Here is a 16,893-nt window from a genome sequence, read left to right as displayed (position 1 = left end):
AGGTGGGAAAAATTCAAATAAACCTGTTCATGCTCTCTTGACAGCCAACTTCCTCATCCTCTACGCTGGCACCCTATGCTTTGCGGTGCCTCTTATTTGTAGTTAATTTCGTCCTTTTACTATGAACGTGGGCACTGTCTGGTCGGAATGCTGCTCCTGCATTTCCATGCCCCTGCCCTCCAAAAATGATGGGCACATTTCATGCATACCATGGTTGCTGAAAAGGAAAAAAATGAAAAAGTATGGGGTGAGGTGGGGCCATGATTTGGACATCTGGCATACTCCATGCCTCTTTCTAAACATAAAGGAGGAAGGGAAATTTCTTTTGATAAGGTTACTCAGGTGGTTGAGACAGGCTTGGAAGAGGGCATGGCAGAGAGAAGATACATGATATCACTTGATTGCAATGGGTGTAACTCTGCCGTTGATGAGTCTAAAAAAAATTTGGGGGGCTGTGCGTTCCAAAGAGGGTGCTTGATAGCTGCTGGGGTATAGCAAATTTTTGACTATAATGCATTCTACATCACACAGCACACTGATTGTTAATGGGGAAAAATGCAAAGGAAGCAGTCACCACTGCTAGGATTTGATACCACAACCCCATTGTCAGCATTGCAGTTTTGAGAAGTGCGTGACGGTTGCTTGGGATTTTTAAGTTAATTCATTCATACTCTATTGCCTGCAGTATTGGATGGAATGGGTTTGGGGTTTGCTTTGAGGATAACAGACTGGAAGGAGCTACACTGTCACTGAGTTGATGTGCTGCTGCTGGTGTATGGGTATGCACTTTGTGTCTGGAGGAGGTGCAGTGAACATTCCTGAAGGTGTAATTTTCTAAAGTTTAATGATTCCAGTTTGAATAAAGTAACAGGAGTGAAAGTACACAAATTAGGAAAAGCAGAAAAGCAAATGCAGGTGTCTTGTGTTCCTTCTGCGGCAATTTTGCAGTTTGTTGTTTTCCTTATATTTTTGTGTATTTCAGGTTGATGTGGAAGGGAGGCCACCTACCAACCAGAAGGTGACAGGGCAGTGCTGGCTGTTTGCCTGCCTGAATGCCATCCGGGTTCCAGTGATGAGACACTTGCAATTGGAAGAGCTGGAATTCAGTACTGCCTACCTCTTCTTTTGGGACAAAGTGAGTGCCATGCATCCAGTGTGGCTGGCCCTGCTTGCTTGCTGGTTGCCCTTTGGTTTTTGCTGATGCGCCTTCCTGAGGAATCGTCATACGTGCATATCTTGATGATCCCAAAGGCGGGATTAGTCTTGCACAACCTGGCTTCACTTTCCACTGCCTTCAGACCTTGTTTAGAAAGTGACGTGCAGTTGGCTCTGGTATAAATGTCACAAACAAAAAAAAGTGCCTTCGCGCTGTGATTAATTTCTGACTTCCTCCTGCAGTTTTCGTTCATGCGTGAACAGTGTTACACTATTAAACATTATGCAAAGCTCCTCATCGTGTCGTACAATGGGTTACACGGGATGTGTCTATGCTTTGCGCTGCTTGTTTATCCCTGCACATTGTGCTGTAGTGCGACATATTTCACTTTTGCATCATTTTGGAGGTTTCCAATGTTTCCTGACACTGTTACAACCCATGGCAATTTCTCTGCAAAAATATTAATTTCTAGCAGCAGCGCAAAATGCTAGAATGCATTGCTGTTGCTCCATGGTCCATAGCCACTAGGTTAGACTAGAGTTGCTGTACAGGCAAGCATAGCATGGAGCGGAAGAAAGTCATGTGGACAGGTGAGGTTGGGAAGTTTATTGGGATAAGGTGGCTGCAGCTCTCACAGGACAGGGTTAATTGTAGGGATATGGGAGAGGCACTTGTTCTGCAGCAGTCGTAGTCATGCTGATTATGATGATGGTTGGCTCCCTACGGAAGCCTGAGTTGCACATAGGTTCGTTATGCTGCTCTCTCAAGCATGGAAGGTATGAGGGAAAGCTGCATCTGTTGCATGCAGGAGACATGCTTGGTGAAGTGGTTAGAGCACATGTAGGCTCAGTCCGTTTGTTTTTGGCTGCTGAACTTGCTTTGTTCTAGCCATAATACTGCTACTTAGTGGTGACTGCAGTCCGGAAAGCAGGAAGACAGCGAAAATGGCTTCTAGGCAAAATTTTTTATTTGAGCTGACTTGCGCCTGCAAAGAACTGAATGACTAGGCGGCGGCGTAGCAACAAGCGTGCTCAGCGGTCGTCGAACAGAATGCCCGCCGCAATTTACTCAATTTTGCAATTTTGCTCAATTACGCAATTTTGCTCAATTTAGACCTGATAGCGAGCTTTCAAGATATGGTGTACAAAGTTGCCACGACATTTTGGAGCAACGTAGAATCTGCTTTGCCTGGATGCGATGAATCGAGATAAATCTGGTCACGTCTTGCATCACAAAGCGATAAAGTTGCGTGCCGGCAGCTTTGAAGAATGAACAGACAGTACAAAGATTCACGACAATGCTGTTGAAGTGAATGACATAGCTTGGCACAGTAGAATCTAGATGATACAGTCCCTGTTGACGCGCAAGGATGATTGTTTAAGAGGAAACATTCGACAGAGATCTGTCTGGCTAAAAGGGGCAAGCTGCAACTCGCCTGCAGTCACACCTGATGAAGGAACTGAATAGGTTCTGAAACGATGCGTAACGCAGGGCCGGATTAAGAAAAAGGGGGTCCCTGGGCTAATGCGCATGCAGGCCCCCTTTCCCTATACTGCCCCCCCCCCCCCCTCCCCCCCCAATGTCACCTGCTACGCTACTGGAAATATGCCATGTTTCATTTTAATTCCACCAAATTAAAAAGAACGAAGTGCGATCAACGGGATTAATATTGTTATTATTACGACGAAAACAACAAAACTTGCTTGAAACGCGTGCTGTTGTAAGCACCAACGCATATGTTCACTTGTGATTAATCTGCATTCTGTTTTCAGCAAAAGCTAGGCTTTAAGGAAAAGTTTAGTGCACTCAAGACGAACAAGAACGTAGAAAAGACAACACAGCTCAGATGTTGATCCTTCTGAAGCTAGGCTTTGTTTGCATCACTAATTTTAATCCCGTAAGGAGACGCATGGTTGTATCCGAAACATTCTTTATTAAGATTCAAGCATCAGACTGCAGTAATCGATATACGCGTTACTCTATAAATATGCAATAGATATATAAAATACTTAAGGCAATACAAACACCATAAAATGGACTAGAATACAGATGAAAATTACCAACTGTAATTACAAAACATTATTTGAAAATATTTCATTAAAGGTAAGAAAAGCAAGGACGACACCAAATAAACGTGGCACTATCAAAAACAACAACATACAGTTCTTTATGAGCACGCTAAATATCACAAGAATAACAAACAAGGGACAAACAACAAAGATTTGCATATCGTGAATATGCACTGCTCAGCATTTCATTGGCAAAAATGGAGGCTGGGAGGCGACCCAACGAACTTATTGGAGCTATTCATGTATAGCGCAAACTGTCCTCTTTTAAATGGCATCTTTCGCGCCTTCGCTTTGGCGAAATCAGATATAGTCTGTTCGAAGGATAGATCGCGGAGGAGGTCACTTTCAACGGACATGATAGCAAGCGAGTTCACCTTGTCGTCAAGGAGGCTCGAACGAAGCTGATTTTTTATCAGCGACAACTTGGAAAACGATCGTTTGGTCTCATAGTTTGCCATGGGTATGCTTAAGTACATTCGCAAAGTAATAGAAAGGTTCGGAAACACATCAATAAGCTTTCTTTCGTGTAGCAACTTCATTATTCCCAGGGGACTCGTGTCCTGGAACACAGAGTTGTGCAGAAAGTTCGCAAACTGAACGATTTCAGTGGAAAATACTGGCTCCAAATCATTTTTGTAGTTTTCACCAACTTCTCAGCCTGCTGTGCCAGAGAGGCCTCGCTCCCAACTTCTGTCAGCAATTTTAAGAATCCGAACCTTTCGCAGAGTTCAGTGTAGGCAGCCTTTCGCACTCGCAAAGCAGAGCCTAGACTGTCAAGTGCAACATTGTAGGTCTCTGCGATAAACTTTTTTCTACCTTGTAGCGCACTATCGCTTTTTCCGTCCGAGTGCTTACTCAAAACGATGCGTTTGCCCTCATCCTGATAACATTGATTGGTACTTAGCGTGTGTGCTCTCTCTTCAAAGGTATCAAAAAGAGGTCGCAAAGAATTAACAAAGCCTTCTAGAGAGCTCAGCAGGTCTACAGCAGTTGAAATGTCTAGCCTGGTTTCTGAAGTGCTACGCACGTTTTGTCAAAGCGCTCCAAGATTCACTCCAGAAAATCGCCATGAATGCAGTCTCTAGTTTTGCAATTTTCTTGAAGAGAGAGTGCGCTTTGTTCCTAGTGTCACCGTTTCTTCCTCGTTCATTGATATAGCTTCAAGGCAACACAAGATTGCATTGAAATTTTCAGAATGGCCATACATGATTCAGTGTGTCTTGACCACCTGGTCTCAGAGAGACTTTTCAAAACAAGCTGCTGGCCAGTTCCGCCCATGCTGTCCAATAGATACCTCCATCGCTTAGGTGAGGCAGCAAAGAACACATACAGTCTCTGAATTACAGTGAAAATTTTGGACTGCCTCAAGGCAACTGCCAACTCTACACGCGCCAACAAAGTTCAGTGAATGACCAGCACAAGGGACGTAGACTGCCAATTCGTTCAGGTGTTTTATTTGAGCTTGCAGTCCTTTGTATTTTCCTGACATACTACAGGCATTATCATAAGCTTGGCCCCTACAATTATCAATTGAGATGCCATTGGTCGTCAAGAGGGACATCACGGTATCGAAAAGATACAAGCCGGTATGCGATTCGATTGGAAGAAATCCAAGAAAGCGTTCGTACAATTTCCCATTTAAATAGTATCGTAAAACAACTGACAGCTGATCAACGTGAGTAAGGTCTGGAGTCGAATCAACAATTAAAGAGAAGTATTTTGTGCGTTTCACTTTGTCAACGAGACGTTCCTTGACAGCCTTTGCCATATGCTCGATATATTCATCACAAATGGTTTTTGACATATACGATGGGTGACCTTTTCCTTTGTTCTCGTAGCGTTTGATGTGCTCCCCTAGAAAGGGATCAAACTTGGCAATGGCCTCAAGCTCTCCCATATAATTGCCATTTCTTGGTGAACCAAAAAATCTCCTCAGTGCCCCTAAACGCTAGGTTGCGCTCAGCTTAACTACGACTGCGCTCTTCAACACCTCTGTCCAGTAAGTGGTCTCAGTGACAAGATGCTTAACCAGCTCCTTGTCAGTTGTGCTGCTCGAATTGGAGCGGGAGAGCCATGCTGCCATGCAGTTCCGGTGCTCAACACTATTTTCATGTGCACAAACCTTTTCTTCTGCTCTTTTCCAATCAGAAAAGCCGTGCGTGGTGAAAGCAATGGGGTTGCTTGAAATCGAAAATAGTTTGCACATGAAACAGTAAACGGAATCTTTGGACTCTGAATACATTAACCAGTGTCGCTCGTACGCCTCCCCATTTACATCCTTTCGCACGAAAAGATGAGGTGACATATAGCGTTTGAGTTTTGTACAGTCAAACCCACTTATAACAATACCGCTTTTAACAATATATCGGATATAACAATGGACAGCCGCGGCACCGTCACCTTTGCAATGTGTTCTATGGTAAAATAAACCACTTATAACAATGCTGTCATACTAGATTGTCTGTTATAACAATTAAATGTAGTCATTTGGAGCCAACCCTCAAAGAAAAAAAAAAACTCGCAAACGCAGCTACCACGCCAGCCAAACTACGCTTACGGTGCAAAAAACGCACGCGCGTATGCGGAGCCGCCCGCACAGCGGCCACAGCGGCCACAGCGGCCACAGCGGCCACAGCGGCCACAGCGGCCACAGCGGCCACAGCGGCTGCGAAAAGATCACGTGACGACGCGTACGAGGCGAGGCGCATGGGGTGAGTCGGAGAAGCTTGTATGACTCGGAGGAGGAGAAAAGACGGGCACTTTCTTCTGGGCAGAGGTGGAGAGGGTAGGGAGGCGCTTCCTTTTGTTGCTTTTGTATCTGTGCGGGGAGCAGTCCATTCTGAGGGTGCGCCGCCCGTTGAAAACGCGTCGCGGCATTTCAGCGTGGGCTGCCCCATCTTTCTCACTTTCTTTGGCTCCTGCTTCACGAGCTGCACATGTTCCGAGGGCAGCGTGGTTTTTATCATCTGCCATCACCGGCCTCGGTCCTGCTGGTTCTGCAAGCCCATCGGATTCCTCCCCAGAGTTCAACAATGGACGATTCTCCTTCAAGGAGCGCGGCCAGTGTGGCTCTACCGGATCAACTGCTGCAGAAGAGAAAGCGAGCGGCAATATCTTTGGAAACGAAGCGGAACATTTTGAGGGAGCACTGAGGGGGTGAAAAAGTGTGCAACTTAGTGCGCAAGTACGGCCTGTCACAGCCGACTGTTTCAACCATTATCCGCAACGCGCTCAAGATGACTGAAAACGAATGCCATGCTAGTGCTGGCCATGCTATGGAGGACGGCCGGAAGAGGATTCGTCATGGTGCCTACAAAGACGTGGAGGAGGCACTGTATCAGTGGTTCCTTAGCGCACGTGCTATGAACTTGCCAATTAGTGGCCCGATTTTAGCGGAGAAGGCGAAGCACTTTGCGTATCTCCTTCAAAACACCAATTTCCAGCCTGGTGGTGACTGGATTCAGCACTTGAAGCAGAGGCACGGAATCGTCTACAAGGCAGTTGTGGGCGAGGCAGGGTCGCTCGATGTCGACGCTAGATGGAAGTGGTTGGAACAGACACTGCCGTACATCCGCGAAGCATATGCAGACCGGGACTTGTACAATGGTGACGAGACCGGGCTATTCTTCCAAATGCTTCCGTCGAAGACGCATGCATTCAAAGGCGATCCCTGTAAGGCCGGCAAGCAGAGCAAATTGCTGGTGACCGTTTTCCTCTGTGCGAATATGGACGGCAGCGACAAGTGCCCCGCCTTCGTAATTGGAAAATCTAGGAATCCCCGCTGTTTCCGTGGTGCTGCGAGGATTCCAGTTCGTTACCGTCATAATAAGAAAGCGTGGATGACGCGTGAACTTTTCCACGAGTGGCTGTGCGAGTTTGATCACCGGATGCAGCATGAAGGCAGGAAGGTGGCGCTGGTCCTTGATAACTGTACTGCACACCAGACTGCCCAGAAGCTGTCGCATGTGAAAAGTTTCTTCCTGCCACCGAACACGACTGCAGGCTTGCAGCCCATGGACGCAGGCGTGATTGCGTGCTTCAAGGCATTGTATCGCCGGCGTGTGTTGAGCAGGCTTGCTCTTAACCTGGACATTGCTGTGGCGTGAATGCTGACCCGCTCCAGACTTCAAGATTTCGTTCCTGATGGCTGTTCAATTCATTTTTGGGGCATGGGCAGAAGTCAGTTCCTCCACCATCATGAATTGCTTCCCAAAAGCGGGCTTCACCGGGGATATCAGTGACGAGGAGTGTCGCTAAGCTCCTGCCGATGGAGCGATTACAGAACTTTGGTCTACGGTGCGCGGTGATGACGGCGACGCGGAAGGGCTTGAAGAATTCTTGCACGCTGACGATGCAGTCACCACAAACGAAGAATTGACTGACGAGGCGATCGTTGCAGCAGTCACCGGCGCGGAAGACGATGACAGCAGCGATGACGAAGGTGAACCCGAGCCTGTACAAGTTGTCTCTCATCAGGAGGCCTCAAGAATGATCGAGTCCCTGCGGGACTTCATTTTTGCAAAAAACCTTTCACTCGGACATGTCCAACATTTGGATGCCCTCCAGAACGATGTCAGCAAGATTGCCGCGAAGCAGTCGAAACTCACAGATTACGGGTTTGTTTCAGCAAAGAATTAAAAAGTGCAAGCTATTTTGCCCTATTTAAATGCTTTCAAGTTTTCATGTTTTCTTTGTTTTTTTTTTTTTCAGGCGCTAAGGGATTTTTCAAGCTGAGAGGCAGCCGCAGCAACCTTCTCGTATTTTTTACAATGCCCCTTTCGGTGCCACCAAAACGATGCCTCGGCGGAGCTCTCATGTCACTTGCCGTCCGTGACCCCTCTTTGCAGTTGTTATGCTTTTTTTCGTGCAACCCATTTATAACAATTACCGGTTATAACAATGGAACTTTCGTGGCACTTGAACATTGTTATAAGTGGACTCGACTGTATTGCCTTTTGGAAGACGGAAAATTTCCTGCCCGATTTTGAAAGTACAATGGCCCTTTCTCAAGGCATACACTCCGAAAGCTGTCAGTAATAACGTCCGGCCACTTAGCAGGGTCACTTCGGAGAATCTCTCAACTTACCTCTTTCTGCGGGGTGTGGAAATATGGGGGGACAAAGGCCTTTCGCCCCGCCCGCACTCCCACCCCGCGGATGCAGCGTTCCCGCTCGCTAACCGCGGAGGGGTTCGTGCTCGAGGGACAAAGGGAAGGGACGACACAGCGTGAACACTCATATGCTATTTATTACACTTGCAATCAATACACAGAGCGGGCCAGCTAGCTACAAAACATCAACGAGGCATTCCTCGGAAATAGAAGGCTACGTAAGAAGGACTTCCGACATACCGGCTGGGGAAGGGGCGCGACTTCGGAGGTATCGGCGGCGAACGTTTGTATGCGCCGATAATGGCGGCCGGGTTCTCCCGTGCGCGCCGCATTCTTGAGGCAAAGCCTTTCCCTAGCATTTGTTTGGTAGGCGACCAGAGCGCGCGTTTGCTGCGCTCGCTTCGCTGCCTGGAACCAGAGGTCCAGCGGCAAGGCACAACGGATCCCCGTGTGCCTGCCGTGGAAGGTGACGGGAGCGTGCGGCTCCAACCGCTCTCGACGCTGGCCGGATCCCGAAGGGCCTCTCTCCGGTTCCGCAGAATTCCGCGTAAACTACGAGGTGGCGCTCCCGTCGCCGTACCCTTTCCCCCATGAGGGAGACTTCCCTCCTCGCCCAGCAGGGGGCTGTCCGGCCCGACGGCCGACGATGAAGATGGGCCGCATCGAAATGGAGGAGGAAACAGGTTCTCCACATCCCTCCCTCCTTAAATGTCGGCCTACGGTTGAGCCCGTCCATGGATGCCATGGACGAAGGGGCCACGAGCGCTGCGGTGATGACTGCAAGGCAGCGCGTACAGGCGGGGTGCCGGGGTCATCCGATGAGCAGCAAGGTCACCGGGCACCCGTCCTTGTCCCGAGGCAGGCATCCAAAATTAGCGTGTCGGGAGGGTGTTGCTCGCTCCGACGCGTCTTTGTTGGAAGGTAGAGGGGCTGGCCCCCCGCCTCTCGTAGCCGCTGCAAACTGCTCGCCGGAGACTCCGGAGCTCGATGACTCACGGCCGCAAGGCAGCAGGCAGGGACCCATACAATGGACAGCTGGCCGGGGCAGCTTCTCTTGAACTCTGCATATCGCTCCTAGGATCTCCAACAGTTTATATCAAAAACAATGGGGACCGCGCAAACTCACCATTTGGTTAAATGCGGAGCAATGCAAGTGCCAAACAATCCTATCCGGCACCGCCCGAACGCTTGGTTCATTTGAACGTAGCTGGCTGTCTTCGGTCGAAGCACATTCGCGCTTCGCTTTCCGGCATGGTGATGTTAAGCTCACTTGAGCTGCGTTAGCGTCTCTGGTTACGCGAAATTATAAATTCGCTTCGCAGCCCAAAAAATAAGTTCGAACAAAGTCAGCTTTTTGTAGTTGAGCGAGACCTCTCGGCTCTAGCGAGGTTAAATATGCAACAAGCAAGCCCGTTTGCGCGTGCTTGTACCACGCTACGACTGTGTCCTCCCAAAAGCGACAGGCAGCTCCCGAAGAGCCTTAGGCCTACTCGCTCTTACAGTTCCGCGTGCCAACAAAGGGCCAAGGACAATAGCTAGAACACAACGCCACGTGGAGATACGTTTCTGCAAAGGTGACCCTAACGCGAACGGCGCCTACCGCTTCTCGCGGTGTCGCAGCGCCCCGGTGCTTTTCCTGTAATCACGACTGAAATCCAAATCAGCTGACTACGGCACCCGGCTCCCAGAGCCAAAGAGACAGAACAGAGAATATTTACAACTATGTACAAGAAAAATCGGGCCACCCTTCAGGCTTCCGCATTCACTCGCTTCTGGCTTGCTATTCTCCGTGGACGTCTCGGTCTCGATCTCCATGAGCGGACCTCGTAGGTTCACCTTCCACAGGTGTACCTATGAAGTGCTCATCAAAAGCGTAGCATGCACGGCAATCCTCCCATGCTGCTATTACGCTCATCTCGCTGTCAAGAAAGCATCTTCGCCATGCTAGCAACTCCGAATTCGGGTCAGGCCTAACGCTATTCCAAATCCAGGCGGGCATTCCACGAACCGAACTGACTGTCGTCCCTCGTCCAAGAGCTTGCCACACGTTGGGGCGCCATTGTGGAAATATGGAGGGACAAACCTTTCGCCCCGCCCGCACTTCCACTCCGCGGATGCAGCGTTCCCGCTCGCTAACCGCGGAGGGGTTCATGCTCGAGGGACAAAGGGAAGCGACGACACAGCGTTAACACTCATATGCTATTTATTACACTTGCAATCAATACACAGAGCGGGCCAGCTAGCTACAAAACATCAACGAGGCATTCCTCGGCAATAGAAGGCTACGTAAGAAGGACTTCCGACTTACCGGCTGGGGCAGGGGCGCGACTTCGAAGGTATCGGCGGCGAACGTTTGTATGCGCCGATAATGGCGGCCGGGTTTTCCCGTGCGCGCCGCATTCTTGGGGCAAAGCCTTTCCCTAGCATTTGTTTGGTAGGCGACCAGAGCGCGCGTTTGCTGCGCTCGCTTCGCTGCCTGGAACCAGAGGTCCAGCGGCAAGGCACAACGGATCCCCGTGCGCCTGCCGTGGAAGGTGACGGGAGCGTGCGGCTCCAACCGCTCTCGACGCTGGCCGGATCCCGAAGGGCCTCTCTCCGGTTCCGCAGAATTCCGCATAAACTACGAGGTGGTGCTCCCGTCGCCGTACCCTTTCCCCCATGAGGGAGACTTCCCTCCTCGCTCAGCAGGGGGCTGTCCGGCCCAACGGCCGACGATGAAGATGGGCCGCATCGAAATGGAGGAGGAAACAGGTTCTCCACAGGGGGTGTCTGTACTTCTCCGTTGCCGCAACGAGAAGCCGTCTCATTCGTCCCCTCGAGGTACACTTTGTGGGTGGGAACATGATTATTTGAAGCCAAACTAACAGGAAACAGGTGAGTCAGTTCTTGGAGTGTTGTTTCCTGGCGCTCGTCAGTAGGAGGCTCATAGGGGAGGTTTGGCACCTGTTGATCAGCAGTAGTAGAAATTGGGCATGGCGGACCGGACACCTGCAGCTTTATGGCAGGGGCCCGGCTGAGTAGCATAGACGTTTCTGACTCTGGAACAGGACAGGGCTCGGTTAGCGTCGCTTGCTCAGAAATATCGATGAACGAGGTTGCCACCATTTTCACAGAATCCAGACAACCAAGATGAGTCAAACCTTGCTTCTTGCCAGGAAACCGTGTGATGGAGTTGGCAAGTCTTCCACAGAAGCACAGTCGGTACTATTGGGAGTTTGACACGGACTCTGGGTAGAGCGATCATACTGCTCCGCGGAAGCTGCATTCAGTAGGTACTTTGTCATCTTTGGTAGCTTCTTTTCATGCTCTCCTCTTTCTAACTTCGCCTTTCGTTTAGACGCACTACTTTGATGCTTCGGACCGAGCATTTTCGCATGAATGGATGCTAATAGTTCACCTCACTGGGCACTTTGTCAGTCCGACGTGACCGCAGAGTGTCCAACGGTGGCCGTCCCGATGACTGGCGCACGCTGCCTGGATGGTCCGTGGCTGGCCGAGAGTGGTGCGTCCCCCGGGAGCTCCTCAGTGGGCGGGCTTATGCATGCTTAACCGGCGGCTCGGGGCTGAATTGCAGCTTGCGATCAACTTCTAGACGCACACTGCGTCTGTCTGTTACTAGCGCCAAAGCAGGCGTTCACATACGCATAGAGTTCCTTGCACGAATTCCCTCCTTCTCCGTACAAACTCGCTCCTTCTCCCGTTTCGGTCTCGTCTTCCTACTGGCTAGGAGCAATCGTCTGTTCTGGGAGGTTCTAGATTTTTCTTTCGCCCCGTCGACTCCGAGTGCGAGAACGAAGGGGAGAGGGCGACTTCTAGCGCGGGCGAAGTTATGCGCCTTCCGTCGCCTCTGAGCCATCATTTTCTACTTCTTTCTGGAAAGTTGCTTAGTGATAATCTTATATTTGTATAACTTTCAACTTATCTGTTAGTCTTTCTGTTTTTCATTTCTGTGTGCCCCACCCCTTATGTAATACCCTCTAACGAGGGTTTTTAAGGTATTAAAGTGAAGTGAAGTGAAGTTCGGCGGCCAGTCTGACCTACTTTTTCCGTCGAGCGCACGCGAGGGTGCGCAGCCACCTTAGGCAGAAATGGGCCCTGGAGACAGACCTCTGTGTCCAGCTCTCCAACTTCCCCCTTCACTCTTCCACAACCCTAGCCCAAGCAGTGAACATTCCATGCCCCACGGCAGCGGACAAACGCACGTGGGACGTCTTTTTTTCCTTTCCTGCCTGGACTCTGCCATCAGACTTATCATCCTCTGCTATCGGACCATCCTCTGCTATTGGACTCATCCTCCCCCACCCAAATTATCATCAGAGTAAATAAAAGTCGAATGGGAGGCACTGTTGGGTACTGCAGCACATCCTTTCTATGAGAAGGAGAGCGGCGGAACTATTTGAGAGGTGGAGGGTGGCGTCGTGGTGACGGGGGGGCAAGGGAGATTTAGGTCCTCATCCCACATTACATGTTTTAAATGTGTCCCCATTGCCCCTCCTCTCCAGACAGCACTGGACAGACGGACTGACAGGAAACCACGAAAACTCTTCCAAGCAAACGCACCTCGCTTCGTAAGAAAGAGGGCGCCGCCGGGGTGGCGGGGGTTTCCTGTTTTTCCAGCTCGACAAGCTCTCCCCAAATGATCAGGCTAAACGCATTCTGTTACATTAGGTGGGGGGCCCCGTCTGCACCTTCTGGTTTTCTCGCTTCATACATGTCGCTCGAATTTCCGTTGCGCATGGTTCCATATACTAAGCAGGTTAGAATAAATGAGCCCCCTTCGCCTACTGTCCGAGGTGAGGCCCTGGGCTGCAGCCCCCTTAGCCCCACCCTTAATCCAGCGCTGTACGCGCCTGTCCCTGGCTTGCGCGTCTTAGTCGTCCGGCGTCATCACCGTCGGCGTAAGCGATGGGTGGGTTACATACCCACTGGTCATTAATGCACCCACCTTATATCACGGTCAGTTTGGTTCGCATAAGCCTATGGGTGGCTCTGTTTGGAACAGCCGCCAGTGCAGGGGTGCATCACTTGACCACTACACCAGTGGGATATGAGGTCACTGTATCTTTTCTACATCAAAATATCCCCAAAACTAAATGCGTAAGCAGGTATCGCTGAGCCTTGTGTTACAGAGTCATAACCGTCCTATGAGTTTATTTTTTTCATTTTTGGTTGGCGTTCTTTTCTAACTTTAATAGGGTTAGAAACTTTATTAAGATTAGAGTGCATTGTGTACAATGGGCAGAAATTGGGGTCTTGTGAGCACCCCCTTGCCGTCCTGCGAATGGTAAAAACGTGCGAGCCACGACCGCACTTTTGTTCACACGAGAACTTGCTGATTGACATTGGGATCACCAGTCAAACAGTGTGCACCACAAGTAGTGAGCGGCGGCGCACAGCCTGTATTTCGCCGATGTTGCGATCGCCAATCGTGTGGCGCACATCGCAAGCAGCGAGTGGCGTCATGCGACCAGCATGGTGTTGATGTCGCAAGCCAGCGATGTCGCGTGGCCGTAAGTAGATTCGTAAGTGTCAGCCAGAAATAAATTTGCGTGAATTCAGCATGAGAATTTTGTTAGTTTTGGATGGTACGAATTTCGCATGATATGAATATTTTTCAGGACCCCGCGAGATTCGTATGATCGAGATTCTACAAGACCACGAAGACTCAATGTGTTGTGAACAAAATACGCATTTTAACGCGATGGCATTAAGGCTCCCAATCCTTGGAAAATTCGGCGTTGTCATTGGCGTCGCTGATCCCGAATAACGAAAAAAAAAACCCGAGAAGTAACCTATGTCACGTGACCTTATGCGATCATCACAACCTGCCCACCGGATTGTGAGCAAGCTGACCACCATGGCAGGTGGAATTTAAATGATTGGTTGTGAGAGGTTGCTCGGGAAGAGCAACCTAGGTCACACAGGGCCCTTGGGTGGCATCACCTGTCATCGCAGAGCAGTGGTGCATCGCTTAACTGCTGCAACACTGCACTAGGAGTAGTATGAGGACCACCAGGGATCTGGGAGTCCCCATATTGATGTTTCTGATCACCTTTGTGTGCCTGTATTTGATTTATTAATCAGGGGGTAGAAGAGCCTTATGTCAAAATACTGGAAAATATATATAGCAACTGCACAGCTACTATAGTCCTCCATAAAGTCAGCAATAAAATTCCAATAAGAAAGGGCGTCAGGCAAGGAGACACGATCTCGCCATTGCTGTTCACCACATGTTTACAGGAGGTATTTCGAGGCCTGAATTGGGAACAGTTGGGAATAAGAATAAATGGAGAATACCTAAATAATCTGCGATTTGCTGATGACATTGCCTTGCTGAGTCACTCAGGAGGTGAACTGCAAATCATGATCAATGAGTTAGACAGGCAGAGCAGATCGATGGGTCTAAAAATTAACATGCAGAAAACCAAGGTAATGTTCAACAGCCTAGCAAGGGAACAACAGTTCACAATTGGCAGCGAGAGCCTAGAAATTGTGACGGAATACGTCTAGTTAGGGCAGGTAGTGACAGCTGATCTGGATCATGAGAGGGAGATAACTAGAAGGATAAGAGTGGGGTGGAGCGCATACGGCAAACTCTCGCAGATCATGAGTGGCCGTTTACCAATTTCCCTCAAGAGGAAAGTGTACAACAGCATAATCTTACCGGTACTCACCTACAGGGCAGAAACATGGAGGCTAATGAAAAGAGTTCAGCTTAAGTTAAGGACAACGCAGCGAGCCATGGAAAGAAAAATGATAGGTGTAACGTTAAGAGATCGGAAGCGGGCAGAGTGGGTGAGGGAACAAACACGGGTTAATGACATCCTAGTCGAAATCAAGAGAAAGAAATGGGCTTGGGCAGGGCATGTAATGCGAAGGCAAGATAACCGCTGGTCCTTAAGGGTAACGGAGTGGATTCCAAGAGAAAGTAAGCGGAGCAGGGTGCGGCAGAAGGTTAGGTGGGCGGATGAGATTAAGAAGTTTGCAGGCAAAGGGTGGATGCAGCTGGCCAAGGATAGGGTTAATTGGAGAGACATGGGAGAGGCCTTTGCCCTGCAGTGGGTGTAGTAAGGCTGATGATTTGATTGTGCAGATTGAGCGCAGCAACTACTTCCTAAACAACGTGGTGGAGATGTGGCGCCGAGGGGAGCCAGTTGAGGGTCGACTGTTCAGCTTCCTGCTGCGGGAGCCCCTGGAGGACGGCGGCCAGTGGCACATGGTGCACAACCTGGTGGCCAAGCACGGCCTGGTACCCAAGCAGTGCTATCCGGAGTCGGCCTCCTCCGAGGCCTCACGGCGATTCAGCCAGCTGCTCACCAGCAAGGTGTGTGTGCAGCCTTGCGAGAGGGTTCCTGTTTTGCACGATTTCTAAAATGACAGTGAAGCTGTTGTTCCTTTAGCTTTTTAATAATAATAATTGGTTTTTGGGGGAAAGGAAATGTCTGTCTCATATCTCCTTGGACACCTGAACGGAAGGGATAAAGGAGGGACCTTTTTCCTGGTTCCTCTTTTGAGTACGCATGTTTCTTGAAACTCTTCCGTGCTGTTATATGAATTGTTCTGACTTTTTGGTTCTTATTTTTAAGAAATTTAACAGACTTCTTTTGTGTTTATCAGCGCGATATCGTTAAGAGCCCTGTGCAGCAGAAAATCCAGTGTCGTTGGCATAAGCAAAAATCCCCTCAATAGCAACCCAAGTCACGTAACCTTGTGATGTCACCACCTGCCCACCAAACTGTAGGCAAATTGCCCGCCTTGTCAGATTAATGATTTTTTCCGAGAGCTTGCTCGAGCAGAGTTACCTGAGTCTCTCAAATACTACCAGTGGTTGTGTCTGAAACAGCCACCTGCCGGGGCAGTGGTTCATTGCTTAACTGTTTCGTTACCACGGAAAAAATGGCTGTTTTTGGTAGATTTAGGCAGTTTTTTCCTGCAAAATATGTGAGGTGTAAGAAAGCAAAATTTACATTAAAATCGGGGCAATAGAATGTGATTTATGAAAACATTTATTTCAACACAAGTACTTTGTGTAAATATTGCTTAAAAAGTTTGCAAAACACGCGCAATTGTTGAAAATTTGGAAAAATATTGTATAAATTTAGCTGTGTATTGTATCTGTAATGCTACAGCTTTACCACAGAGGGCTGGCACTCGAATGAAAGTTGCTACAATACAGCCTTGCGTGTTGGCGCCTCACGTACCATGTATGCTACCATATTTACTCATATCTAACGAGAGTTTTTTCCTGGTTTTTTTTCCCCTTAAAGTCTACCCTTGCATAATAATCGAATACCGCACTTCAATTGGCCTAAAGCAGTGCCGCTTTACGCCACTGGTTTCGGTTTCTGCAGTTTTGGGATCTTATGCTGGCAACATGGGTACCACAGAAGCCAAATCCTCATCCATCCAAAGTCAAAGCGTTTTTCTCTGTCATTTTTGTGTTCGTTGTAACATCAAGCTCAACGCATTGTCGCGTCATGTTCTTGTGGCGTTGCTCGCGGTGTATTGATTCAGTGCACACGATGGCAAAGCATCGTTCTTAGTGCGACGCTTGTTTT

General features: G+C 49.2%; 1 protein-coding gene across 1 annotated transcript in view; it reads left to right on the top strand.

Annotated features, from left to right (window-relative positions):
* LOC144120408 (bleomycin hydrolase) overlaps positions 1 to 16,893 on the top strand; it is a 125,065-nt gene that overhangs the window by 12,756 nt on the left and 95,416 nt on the right. The window contains exons 3-4 of the mRNA XM_077652748.1: positions 983 to 1,135; positions 15,429 to 15,659. Of these exons, the coding sequence (XP_077508874.1) occupies positions 983 to 1,135; positions 15,429 to 15,659 (384 nt within the window). The remainder of the gene's footprint in view (positions 1 to 982; positions 1,136 to 15,428; positions 15,660 to 16,893) is intronic.

This window comes from Amblyomma americanum, chromosome 2 (genome assembly GCF_052857255.1).
Source record: "Amblyomma americanum isolate KBUSLIRL-KWMA chromosome 2, ASM5285725v1, whole genome shotgun sequence".
Taxonomy (NCBI): domain Eukaryota; kingdom Metazoa; phylum Arthropoda; class Arachnida; order Ixodida; family Ixodidae; genus Amblyomma; species Amblyomma americanum.
This window is presented reverse-complemented; position numbering and strand designations above follow the sequence as displayed.